We start from the raw sequence: 13,328 nt of genomic DNA, 5'->3' as shown, positions 1-13,328 counted from the left end.
TCCCAGACATCAGTGGGAGATAAACAAATTACTACTTGCCATATTTATTTTTAAAACAATTTCATAGAAGAACTGTATGTCTGAAGAACAAGCAGACTGTTATAAGCAATAACTTAATCAACCCCATCTCTGCCTCTCTCCACTGGCACAACTCTTAAACAGCTCAGCTTCCAGGAGACGCAGGATACACTGCCTCCCAACTTGCAGTGCTTGGTCAGAGCCTCACAAGCTCAGACAAACCAGGCATTCCCAAACACATCCTCCTGGAATCCAAGTGCCCCTCCCCATTCTCCGTTCAGCCCCTCAGCACGGGCAGATCACTCACCTGCTCCTGGGAATTCATCACCCGCAGCTTCATCTGCTTCAGGTAGGTCGAGGTGAGGGGCATGTTGTAGTCAATGATCCCAGAAACCAAGGAGGAAGGTGGCTCACTCTCTGAAGAACAGAGGAAAAGCTTTATTTAGATGAGGGACCTGCAGGTACGTTCTCATAACTCAGGGGTATTCTGGAGAACTTCAAATCCCTGGCAAGAGCCACCTGCTGAGAGAAGGTTCCTCTAAAAACAAGACCCCACCAAGAACATAATTACAGAACAGATGTTGTCTTGGGAAAAAAAAAAATAAAGAAAGAAAAAAAAAGCATTGCTGTCACCTGTGAAAAAAACTACACATAATGTGTAATTTTTCAGTGTCCCCCAAACTTGAGGAAGAAATTGAGTCTTGCTGAAGCCTTAGAAGTGCTTCCATGCACATGGGATTTATGCAGGGGTGCTGAACAAGGATCTATTTCCAGCTTGCTTCAGCATTGCAAAGTCTTGCCAATTTTGCTGGGATTCCCTCAGGTAGGAGTTAACATTAAGGCAACGTATTAAGTATCTCTATCTGGTGATGAAGATTATTTTTAACATCCTCATTAAAACACAAACTTAATTTTAGAGATCTTTAATTTAAATTGTTCCTGTTGATTCCTCTGGCTGCTTCACACTGAACTCTAGAGATGGCTCCAGGTTTGGATGCTCCTGCAAATCACTCTGTCTGGCCAGGCTGAGTCCCCAGAGCAAATTCTCAGGGATTTCTCTGAATTCTCAAAGACTTTTCTGCTCTGCCACCACCACTACAGATCCAGCAGGACACAGAACATGAAGGCTGCTGGAATGATCTGTTCTAACACTGAATTTGCAGGCTCACACAGTGGGTTTGTCCAGGAGGAAAGTTGCCATTGTCACCAGGGATGGCTAATGGCTACAAGCAAGATCTCTTTGCCCTCAGCACAGGCAGATGCAAGTCTGGAGAATTAATCCAGCCTTCCAGCACAAGCTGAAGGGATGTGTGGTACCCACTGGACAGTGAGCCTAAGCAGCAACAGGGGAAGAAGGATTCCCAAGAGCTGAAAGTGAACTTATGGTGAGAGATTTCCATTCCTGGTTCTGAATCTCCCTGGCTGGCTTGCATTTTCTGGGGTCACTGGTTTCACAGGCATGTGTGACAGAGCCCCTTGAAAAAGAGCCTTCACAGAATGTTTTACAGCACCTCAGAAAAGCCATCAACCCAATCCTAATGGGCCTGCTTCTCAGAAATGCTGAGTGTAAAAAAATCCTGCTGGAGCTCAGCAGACCTGAAGATGCTCCACACCTCTGGAAACACCACATCTATCATGCCTGATTAGGAAATTACCTGACCCCAAAACTGCCTGTAATAGACTTAAACATCACAAAGGTCTTTGCAAATCTTCTCTATTGAGACATTGACTGGGTCCATGGAAATACAATGCTTTTTTCTCAGGTTCATCTACTCCATTCCTGGGCAGATGGAGCATTCCTGCCTGTGGGTGCAGGGAAGGGTGGTCAGTGCCACTCAAGCCATCAACTTGCCCAAATATGAAGGTCCAAAGCTTTTAGGAACCTTGTAAACTGATTCCTTCAACTTTTCTCATGGCTGCATGTCAGCAGCCTCTGTCACACTTTGACCTACAGATCAGGAGCTCTTATATGTCTCTATAACACCCAAAATAAACCTTTATTGTGCTGTGATGAAAAGATGCTAAAATCCCAGAGCAAGGGGAGCTTTTCACAGGAACTAAACCTGCCACCTTCCCCAGCTGGCTGAGTCCCTGAGAGTTGGGGAAAGCATTTGCTGAGGGTAACAGGGATAGAGCTGCTCTCTGCTGAGGCACAGGCACGGTGAGGTGAGGGTTTGGGATCTCAGGATGATATGTTGCTCTCCTGCCATTCCCCACTCCACTGCTCAGGCTGCAGAGATGAATGAAGCTGAACAGGAGCAGCTCAGCGACTTCAGATGGGGGGGAAGAGGGAGGAAAGTGATCTTTTAGTGCTTAGATTCTCCCTGAAACCATTCTGATGCAAATTTGGAACAATCCCATTAGAGGCCACAAATTTAATGTGAATTTGTGCAACTGCACCACAGAAGGGCTTGAGCCCAAGAAACCAAACCCTTTTTTTCCCCCTTTTTTCTAAGTATCTGAGAAAGAAAGAAAACCTTTGTTTTAAAAGGCCTGGGGGGCTCCACGGGAACAATCCTCACATCCTACGTCACAAGAGGAAGCTCCTGGAACCCTTTAGCTCATTTTGCAGTTATCTCTATCACATGCCCCACATGTTGGACACATAGATGGAACAAGGAGAAATGGTTTTGATCCTGGCTTCACATTTTTATCACTCCACCAGCATTCCTCCTAATTTAATAACACTGTAAAGAGATCCCAGTGAAGTCCAGTGACGTTCAAACTTTCCCACAAGCAAGACAATTTGCTTTTATGAATGATGTGGGTGCCCTGCAGGGTTTGATGTCAGATATGTTTAATTAGGGATTTTTGTGATCACAAATTAAATGTGTTCAGATTTTTTTTCACAGACAAGAGAAGTAGAAAGAGATGGGAACTACTCAAATTTTGTCATCTTCCTGACATAAACTTTACCTGTATGTGCCTCTATGTGTGTATGCATGTGCATACACCTCAGTAATTCTTCTATGACCCCAGTGGTTTTTTTTAGGTGATTTGCTCCTGATAAATTCCTGAATACGTGTTAGTGAAATCAGACACCCTTCCCCAGGAAAAGTAACCTTATCTAATCTACTCAATGCATTTTCACATGTACTTAGTCACTATTTAGGTGCTATTCAGGCAGAGAAGCACTTCTGTCCTTTCATTCATGGTGGGTGAGACTTTTTACCTGTGGGATCCTTTGTATTCCTGATTGATTTATTTTTAAGAGAACTGCTAAGGGCAGAAGCTTTATGAAAATAATCAACTGATATAACTTAATTTATAAATCTGTTCAGGACAGATGGATGTCAGCCTTGATGATGATTCCCACAGCCAGGACTACACTGGGGGGGCTATCCAGGACACACTGGGGGGGTATATCCAGAACCAGGGGCTCCTTGAGCTGCCTCTGCACTGGGATGGGTGTGTGCTGTTGGGAGAGTCACAGGAGATGCAGGATGATGGGTGGGTGGAAGCCCCTGAAGGAAAACCAGGTAGGGCAGGGCTTTGAGCAACCTTTTCTAAAGGAAGGTGTCCCTGCCCTTGGCAAGGGGTTGGAATGAGATGGACGTTTAGGTTCCTCCCAAACCCAAGCAGCCTGTGAAGCTGCTCAGAACATCACCCATGATGGATGCAGTGCAATCCGTGTGAAGGTCAGGGTTGCCCCCAGCAAGGCTAAAGGCCAAAATTTTCTGGATATAATTGGAAAGAGGGATCAGGTCCTTAGCTGGCAGAGTGGGAAGTGCTGTGGTAATGGAACTGCAACTAATAGAATTCACATGGAGCTGTTTGGGAGAGTTTTTGAGAGTTTTAAAAAGATATAACGAGTGCAAAGCATTTCAGTCACTACCTTTGGATAGATGGCACATGATCCACTTACACAAAACCTCTAGGATGTCCATAGCTCTCCTCCCAGCAGTAAACAGTTGGCAATCAGTATTTAATACAAGAAATTCTCTATTATTGGGCCTTTTGTTCCTTAAATTCTGCTTCCCTTCCTGATAAGAGCTGCCAAATGAGCCACTTTGCCTTGCCACCTTTGAAACAGACCAACTCCCTGCAGTTTGCTTGTTTGTTTTTTTTTTAAAGAAGCAATTTTAATGGCTGAAATCAACATTACTTTGATGTTGGTTTCAGCGCTTGCTTTGCACTCGATCATGACAACAAGTTTGTAATTCGGAAAACAGCCACGCAAACATTTAACCAGCTACTCTGGAAGAGAACCTGGTCCCATCTTCTTCCCACTCCTGCTCTCCCTTAGACCTAAGAAGCTGCAGATTGGATCTGTCCACAAACGAACCATAACGAGTCAACCACCTCGGTGGCCACACTAATTGTGTGTGTACATAGGCACAGTGTAACTGTGATTGCCAAACACTTGCCACTATCCAACTCAGGATCCTGTGCTTATCTATTAATTAAGTGTAAATTGCTTCTTTATCAGAAACTTCAGCTATTCAGACATACTCTGTGTCTTTCAATACAAAATTATCCTTTCCAAGGAAAAACTTTAGGTTGTTTTTATGGACATTGAGGTTTCCACCCTCACATATCATGGGTTGATTGCAGCCATATCTGAGGTATTTCTGACCCATGTTTTGGGCGGCACTGTGGAAGGCTCAGAAAGAAAGCCAGGCTGCTTCTGCTCCCTAAGCTGAAAGAAGCAGCTTTAAGCAATTCCTTCAGCTCGGCTATAAGGTGTAAAATATCCAGGTTAGGAAAACCCTTAGGTTACGATGTATCTCCTGGGCAGGACAGTATCTGGCAGCTGTTGGTGGCACTGTGCTGGTGCAAAATGCAGAGTCAGCTCTGCTGGCAGAAGCCTTTACCTTTGGGCTCCAGGCCGTTGGAGTTGAAATGCATCCTCTTCTGGCACTCAGTGCAACTCATCAGGAACCTGGTCACAGCCTCTCTCGGGAGGAAAGCATAGGTCTCTGCAATCTGGGGAAACAACAGAGAGCTGTATGTCCTGGGAGGTGGAGAGAGAAGGGACCAGTAGCCAGGCATTGTCCCCTCCAGTCCTAAATCCCTCCCTCCAGAGCAGCTGTTGGTGGGGGAACACTTTGGGAGGGTAACTGGTGTGCCAGTGAGGCACCAAGACACAAATGAACAGACCTCTGGTATCCCTGCACACCCACACCTTCCCAGAAACTCCTTCCTGTTCCCCCTTGGAGTCTGGGAAGAGCAAAGCTATGAACATGTAAGAATCAAATGTGAAAGTAAGGCCTTGTCAGCTCTGTTTGCATTGTTAATTACCATCACACCAGTAACCTGAAGAATCCATTAATCTTTTGTAAGGGCAGGTCACTTTTTCCCACAATGACAATCAATTACTGTTAATAATACTTTGCACTTCTGTGACATATTTTATCTAGGGAATTGAAAACATTTTTCCAAACAGCAATGAATTAAGTCTCCTGAACCCTTTGTGGGGTATGTATTTTACAGATGAGGAAAAGCTAAGGATAAATATTTAAAACTTGAATGCTTGAAGTTAAACACTAGATCCAGACCTAAGCACCCACAGAAGGCGTCTGGCGATCCCTGTTATTGCAATTAATTCCTGCCAGCAGTAATTTTACAGTATTCCTAAGGACTAAGACTCGGTTATTTGGAGAAGGAATGAGTCAATTTTAATGTAGACTTCTTTAAGGCCATAAAAGACATCAGTCTTGGAGTCTGACCTGTGCAGCACAAGTCACAAAACTTCACCCAGGTTCTCCTGCAGCCCAGTGGCCTGTGGTTTGCCTAAAACATCATCCAGGAAGACATCTGGTCTTAATTGGAAGGCATTAAAAGGTGGAGAGCCCACCTCTTACTTTGGGCTGGCTCCTATGGCTAATCACCCATCCTGTTTGGTCTAAGTGACTTGTCCCAGCACTGCGGTTCCCAAACCCGGGGCCGTGACCCCCACAGGGGTCACAGCACTTACAAGTGGGGTCATAAAGCAGACAGAAATTCAATTGTTTGTGCCAGTCCTCGGGGCTGTGAGCCCGGCAGAAGTGGGGCTCAGGACGGGAAGTGGGGCTGCAATCAGACACCTTGTGGGTGACAGGGCTGAGCTGGGAGGATGGCCCAGGACGTCCTGATCCCCCTCCTCTGGCCACATTGTCCTCCTACCTGACATTGTTTATAAATAACATCTACATTCTAAAAGTCCACATTAAATACAAAAAGACCTAAATTCCAGGCATTGTTGTACCCTGGGGGGTGCTGCTGTGGAAGCAGAGCAGCGGGGCAGGGGCTTTGCTGGATCATGGCTCAGGCAGCGCCGTGCCCGGCTCTGCGGTGGGAGGGAGCCGCATCCCTCTCCACTGCGCGGCAGCAGAGCCCGGGCTTTCACACGCACAGAATGCCAGATGGGTGGAAAGTTCAGGCGGGGACCTTGTCCCAGCGCTCAAATGGAGGCTGCAGTGCCTGGTCCTCATGGGATTCTCCTCCTACTTAGCTGCAGCCCCAGTGAGCTCTGTTGTGGCCGGGCGGATGCCAGCTCAGTCTTTGCCTCTGTGTGGTATTTATCGATGCACAAGCACAAGGGATTCCCGCAGAAACGCTGAAATGAGGGGCCTGGAAATTGCTGGTGGCAGCCGTGATGGGGTGTCACAGGCAGGGAACTGTCCCCGCCTGCTGCCTGCCGGGCTCAGCCGTCTCCCTGCCTCTTTTGCTCCAGCAAGCCCACAGTCTCTGCTGCAAATGTTCAGCTAATTTTAGTGATACAGTTGTTATTTCTCAGCTGATTTGATGCTCTGCAGAGCAGACAGCTTCCTTGATGAGTTATCTCCCATCCAAACTCCCTTTCTGATTGCCTCCCTCCGGAGGTCATGGACAAGGGCAAACTCTCCAGTGTCTGTAATCAGAAGCGGTGGGGAAAGGGAGCAGGAAGAAGGAGGCAGGGGACCCCAGAGCCTCCCAGCCGGCCACCCAGCAGCGTCCCTTTGTGCACGGTGCCAGGCGCAGTGTGTGCTCTGCACCATTTCACCTTCAGCTCAGGCTACAAAGGCGCTCCGGAGAGCAAGGGCAGCGGTGAGGGCAGGAGCCAGGCTGGGCAGCCCAGCCAGCAGCTCCTGCCAGGTCAGGAGGGGATACACGCTGCTAATGTGATGATCTCAGCTCAAGAGGGAGATGAGGGGTGGAGCGTGAAGCTCTCTGACTGCTGTGAGCAGGCCTGGGAAAACAGACGGATCCAGCCTGCTCCCCTGGGGCTGTGCAGGGCACAGATTAGTCCTCCAGAGAGATGAATTGAAGGAATTAGGGAAGGGTCGGAGTGGTCTGCTGGGGAAATGAGCAGAAAGTTTTTGAATTGTGGTCATGCTGGTGGGGCTGCCTCCCCTGGACTATAGAAAGGTCACTTGCCACCAGCCAGGGAGGGTCAGTGCATGCCCCAGCCCCTGGCCCCACGCTCTGCTGCAGGGACAGGACTGGAGTGCTCAGGGCAGGGAGAGATGCCATGAGCTCTGTGTGCATAGCCCTGCTCCCTGGGGACTCCCACCACATGTGGGAGGCTGCAGGGCACTGGGCTGTCTCACCAGCACTGCCAGCACCACAGCATGGATGGAGCAGGGACACAGGCACACAGGACAGACTCCAACCCTGTGCTGGCTCTGACAGCACAGAGCTGTGCAGAACCTCAGGCATCATCACCGAAAGAAGGGCAGCCTTCGAATACCTCTCTGAGACATTGTATACACCAGAGAGATGTGCTGCCAGCAAACCACTCCTCTCTCTAAGAGACCTGGTCCTCAGGGCTGCGGGATTCAAGGGAGTAGCTTGGTCTTGGACAGTAAATTCAGCTCTTCTTGTAAAAGGAGAGCCCAAACGTTTGAATCGAAGGGCTGTGCAGAGTCAGGAGAAACAGCAAGCTCCCTGGAGAAGCACACTTCAAGCTAAATTATTCCTGACCTAACTAGAGTGGTGTTTCAGGGTGGATAGAGCTGGTTCTTGGCATCCACAGAACCAAGAAGCCAAGACAAGACTTAGCTTGGTGCCTGCCTCCATTTTGTAACTGAGGAAACCCAGGAGGGGCAGGAGAGGAGAGAAAGGCCACGGCCATGCCCCAGTCCCCCCCCCCGCCCCCCGTCTGGCTGCTCCTGACCTTCAAGGCCCACAGGAGACATTTCCCTCTGGCTGAGGCAGACCGGGAGGCAGATGACCCAGAGCAAGCACGGGACCGGACAAACATTCTCTCAACCATCACTAATACTGAGTATTTCTCTTCCTTTTCCCTTCAGACATGCACACTGTCTTTGTATGATTCCCCTGCTCTCTCCTCTCCCAGCAGCCGCGCTGTGCTGCTGCTGCAGCCCGGATTCCCCGAGCACAGCTGCTCTGCCTTTAAACCCCTCCTTCCTCACGCCTCCCCGCACAGGCACACTGGGCTCTGCCTCGCCTCTCCTCCCGCCAGTGGCTCTGCTCCTACCTGCCCTGCCATCCCCATTCCCGAGGGACTCTCCCTCCGCTCCAGTGCCCGCCCTGCCCGGGGCACGGGGGGACTCTCACCGCTCGGTAGGTTTTCTTCTGCCCGGCATGTTTGGGTGCTTTGCCCGGCTCCGACGAGCTTTCCACATGCATCGAGTAGATGATGTCAAAGAAATCTTCCACCACAGCCACGCGTTTCAGAGAGATGCCCTCGGGCTCCGACAGTCCATCTGCCCCCTACAACAGTGCAGGCAAGTTGAGTTAGTGTCAGCGATGGGTGACAGGGGTGACGAGATCGGCCCGGGGCTAATGTGGTTGGAGGGGGCAGAGTGGCTGTGCTCCTGCCTCGGGCTGCCTTGGGCACGGGGGGATGTGGGGGATAAATTAAACATCGCTTCAGGGAGGATCCTGCTGTAGCCAGGGCAGTGGCGGCTGCTGCTGTCGTGCTGCTAAAGCTGGCAATGAAATTGGGCCAGGAATAAAAACAAGGGAAGAGTCCAGAGTGGAGTCACAACCGATCAAGAAATTCAATTTCCGTAATGTGGGATGGTTTTGCTAGGCGGGGAACAGGCGGGGGAAGCTCTTTGGACCTGCACATGGTGCTAAACCATCCTGGGAAGCCCTGAGATGTGAGGTACTCTTGCTGGCTGCAGTCCCCGTGGACATGGATTTCAGGAGGACAAGGTTTCACTGTGATGCCAGGATACAGCCCCTAAAGGAAGGAGCCAGCATCCCCTCCTTCCCTGCACTGACCTTTCCAAGGCTCCCTCCCTCTCACAGACGCAGAGCAGCTGAGCGCTGGCAGCAGCAGCACAGCTCTTTGTGTGTTCGGATGTGCTGGAGAGCAGGAGGCAGTAATTCTGCCACACGACAGTGGTGACAGACTGATGGGAGTGGGAAGTGTGGGGAGCAGTGCTCCTCCGAGCTGACTGGCACCAACGGTGTCAGCTCACACTGGCAGGGTATGCCGTGGGAAGGGGAGGCAGCCTCTGGGACCCGGCAGCTGCTATCGGCACTTGGCACAAAGCACCAGGGCAGGAAGGGCTACTGGGAGGTGGTCAGTGGCTACTGTAATGGCAGGGGGGACTGGGAAAGGGCCAGGCTTTGGGAGGTCACTTAGCTTGCTCCTTGAAAAAATGCTATTTTTGCATAGACAAAAAATTTGAAAATATTATATCTATATATACATATATATATATGTATGTATGTATATGTATATATATATTACATCCCTTTAAGGGCTATAATCCAAAAGGAATGCATGGATGCTGTCCAGTGGGTACCCACCAGGCAGCTAAGCAGCAACCTGCACATCTAAATTACCTGCAAACTACCTTTTTCATGTGCATTCACACATCCCTGAGGGCAGGCAGAAGCTGGCAGGGAGCTGTGGGTAGGGTCTGTGGGCAGGGCCTGGCAGGGGTCTGCATGCAAAGGGAACAGCCAGTCTCCTAACTGCGTTTGTGCTGTCCTTGGTTGGGCTCTGTGTATCTTACACAGTCTATAGATTGAATAAATGCTGTTCTTTAAGCCACCAGTGAAGGGCCTCTCAAAAATCAATCACTTAGTGGGCCCACCTTCTGCTAAAGCTACCCAACATCTCAGAGGAGCAGTCATTTAATGTACAGCACTGCCTATGAGAGTTGGCTCCTCACCCCAATTTCAGAACAGAGACTGCCTGTCCTGGGCACAGGCTGCAGTGGGATGGTGGCTGAGCTCACCCGGGACACGGGCACGAGGATTTTCCAACACAAACCACCTCTTCCCTCCCTGGGGAGCCCCAAGCCCGGGCTGAAGGTGGCTGTAACAAAGAGAATATTGAGAGCGAACACAAGGGGCAGGGTGGCAGGGCTGCGTGGTGGGGGTCGGGAAACTTTGCCCCAGGGAGTGTCTTTGAGGAATATAGATCTAATTTCTTCTGTCACCGTTCAGAGAGTTTCAGTTTAATCGAGGGCATGGGTATTCCCCTGCCAAGGAGGAGCGGGCATTAGGAGGCTTCCTACTGACCAATAATCCTCAGAGCAGGGTTGAAATGAGGATAATTACAGAAACAGGACAAAGGGAAATGCAGCAGGGGAAAAGCACAGTCAGATCTAACAAGCAGAGCCCTCAAAATTAAGGCTGTAACCAACCCTGTATGCAAATCATTGTTTCCAACCAGCTAATATCCTCCTCCCTGCACGGCCAGCCAGTCCCTGTTTCCTCCCCGGTTTCAGAAGGAATGCAGTGAAGGTAACCTCAGGGTCTGGGCATTGCTACAGCCTCCCTGCACACCCAGCAGCGCTCTCCTCTCCACCCCGCTGGATCCGGAGCTGCCTCCTCAGCATCCCACTCCCTGCAGCGATCCTCCCCTGACTCCTTGCAGCGATCCTCCATCCCCTCCTCAGCCTTGTGACTGCTCTCCCCGTGATGATTATTTAGATTTGGGAAGCAGGTGAGATGCAAGCAGTATCAAAGCCACTGGGTATAAGAAGCAGTATCAAGTCAGTGCCTCCAGGATTAGGGAGGTTTATATCTGGCAATATATCCAAATGTTGACCTAGGATTTAAGAGGACACGTGTGCTGTAAAGTACCTCTCCGAGGGGCCCACGCCCCTCGGGTTCCTCCTTCCACACCCAGCATTGCTCACCAGTATTCAAGGCATGAGTCAGAGCCCATAATATCTCAGAAAGGCTTAAAACCCCTCAGGTTTAAATAGCAATAAAAATTCAGTTGGGAAGCAGAATGGGAAGAAAGGATGCTTTTACCCTGTCCCGGTGTTGGGGCTTTATTAGAAGTCACCTGCCCCTACAAGGAGTAAAAGATTTCAGGAGCAAAGCTCAGCCCTAACACAGAGGTGCTTGGAAGCAGGTGGCATTTCAGGCGCTGAGGAGTCCCTCTACCACCTTCCAGCCATACTCATTTTCCCTATATTTGCCCAGCACGGCTCTGTCTCTCCCCCTTTCCAGTCTCTCCTTCTCTTTCTCTGTGTACTGTGCCCCACAATTCTCACCACCCCTTTTCTTTCATCCCCCCCACCTTCCCAGAGCTGTGAGCACTCTCAGCTCCTCTCCTCCATCAGGTCTTTTTCCTCCCCAGTGTCCTTTGTCTATTTCCACATCTCTGAGCACCGGTACCCCCGGGACCCTCTGCCCAAGGACCACTCTCCTGGGCCTCGCTGCCCCTGCACCTCCTCTGTCCCTGCTCCATCCCGCCGACCCCGGCCGCCTCCAGCACCCGCGGATCAGCGCCGGGAGGCGCCTCTGCGGCCCGAGGTCGCCTCCGTGCCCGGCCCCGGGCGGCGACAGCCATTTCAGGCAGCAGCGCTGTCCCGGGTGCGCCGCGGGCCGGGCAGCGCTTCCAGGGCCGGCCATGGCGCTGGCAGCGCCCAGCCCCGGCACCTTTGTTCTCGGCAGCCACCCCGGGCACGCTCGGCCCCCGCCCGGCCCGGGACGGGGGCGGTGCGGCGGGAGGGGACAGGGAGCGCCCGGGCAGCCCCGAGCGGCGGCGCGGGGTGACATCTGCCGCGGCGGGGAGGGAGGGAGGCAGGGCCGGGCGAGCCCCCCCGCCCGGGCCGGGCTGGGGCCCGCCGGCAGGTAGCGGGTAACCACGGCAACCGGCGGTAATCCGCTCCCCCGGGCCCGCCGCCGCCGCCCCGCGCCCGCTGCCCCCGCGCCCCGCCCGGCGCGGACCGGCCCGGGGCAGGCACCGGCGGCGGCGGGGCCACTGCGGCCGGTCCCGCACCTCGCCGAGCCTGGGACGGGCGGCCAGGGGCGGGTTCCTACCACCCCCAGGCACCGCCATCCGGCCGGAGCTCTGCTCACTTCTCGAGCCCCACTGCAGCCCTGCCGCGCTCCCACAGCCCCGCCACACCCCCGCATGGAGCTGCCCCGGCTCCCGCAGCCCTGTCAGGCTCCGCATGGAGCTGCCCCGGCTCCCACAGCCCTGTCAGGCTCCCACCCGGACCTGCACGGCTCCCCTGTGGACCTGGTATGTTCCCACATGGACCTGCCACGGCTCCCTCAAGGACCTGCCATGGCTCCCAAAGCCCTCCCATGCTCCTAGGGCGCTGCCTTGTTCCCACATGGACCTGCTGTGGCTCCCACAGCCCTGCCATGGCTGCCATAGCTCTGCCATGCTCCCACACAGCCCTGCCATTGCTCCTACACAGCCTGGTCCTGCCTTGGAGCCTGGCAGCAGCACCCACACATCCCCATGACCAGCCTCCTCCACCCACCCAGCTCCCTCTGCTCTCAGCAACCTGCTGTGTCTCCACTAGTCCCCGTGGCCATTCCTCAGCAGCCCAGCCTGGGTGTGAAAACTGCCATAGAGGGAGATTTTCACAGCCAAACTGCAGCACTGATGAGCTAGCCCTGTTTTCTGTGGGGCAGCAGATCCACAGCCAGCAGCTGCCACCTGATCCAGCCCGTGCTGCCCGCGGTGACCTCCACCCCAAGCCCCGGCGAGCTGCCACCACCCCAGCGAAACCAGACTCCCAACCCAGGCAGCTCCACAGCAGCCTTCGTGCACAGGACTTCTCAACCCTGCAAGCCCTTCCCCAACTTGGAGTTGGGTTTGGGGAATCTGGGAGCATTAAACCAGAGCTCTCCACAAAGCCTGCATGCTCCCAGCTCCTCTTCAGGCTGACTGGGGTAGACGCTGCCAGAAGAAGTGGAAACTGCCCGTTCTGGGCTCAGCAGCATGAAGGGTCTTGGCTGTGCCCTTGCACTGGCTGGCAGGGCAATATCTGCCTTCTCCAGTGGGACTGGCAGTTCTCCTGGGCCCAGGAAGCTTCACAGCTCTGCAGGGAAGCATCCCTTCTCCAAGGGGGTTATGCTGCAGGTCCATCAGGCTGGGACTGCTGAAGCAGGAGTGGGATGGGAAGGAGTGCCGACTGCTTCCCCATCTGCTGTGTTCAACAGCAGATAAA

At 52.6% G+C, this 13,328-nt stretch overlaps 1 protein-coding gene across 1 annotated transcript in view; it reads right to left on the bottom strand.

The window, feature by feature from the left end:
• The window catches only part of NOL4L (nucleolar protein 4 like), a 62,388-nt gene that overhangs the window by 36,353 nt on the left and 12,707 nt on the right, over positions 1 to 13,328 (bottom strand). Inside the window, exons 2-4 of the mRNA XM_050982236.1 lie at positions 8,500 to 8,655; positions 4,833 to 4,944; positions 326 to 435 (exon numbers count right to left, since the gene is read on the bottom strand). Of these exons, the coding sequence (XP_050838193.1) occupies positions 326 to 435; positions 4,833 to 4,944; positions 8,500 to 8,655 (378 nt within the window). The remainder of the gene's footprint in view (positions 1 to 325; positions 436 to 4,832; positions 4,945 to 8,499; positions 8,656 to 13,328) is intronic.

The sequence above is a fragment of the Serinus canaria genome, chromosome 20 (assembly GCF_022539315.1).
Source record: "Serinus canaria isolate serCan28SL12 chromosome 20, serCan2020, whole genome shotgun sequence".
In the NCBI taxonomy this organism is placed as follows: domain Eukaryota; kingdom Metazoa; phylum Chordata; class Aves; order Passeriformes; family Fringillidae; genus Serinus; species Serinus canaria.
This window is presented reverse-complemented; position numbering and strand designations above follow the sequence as displayed.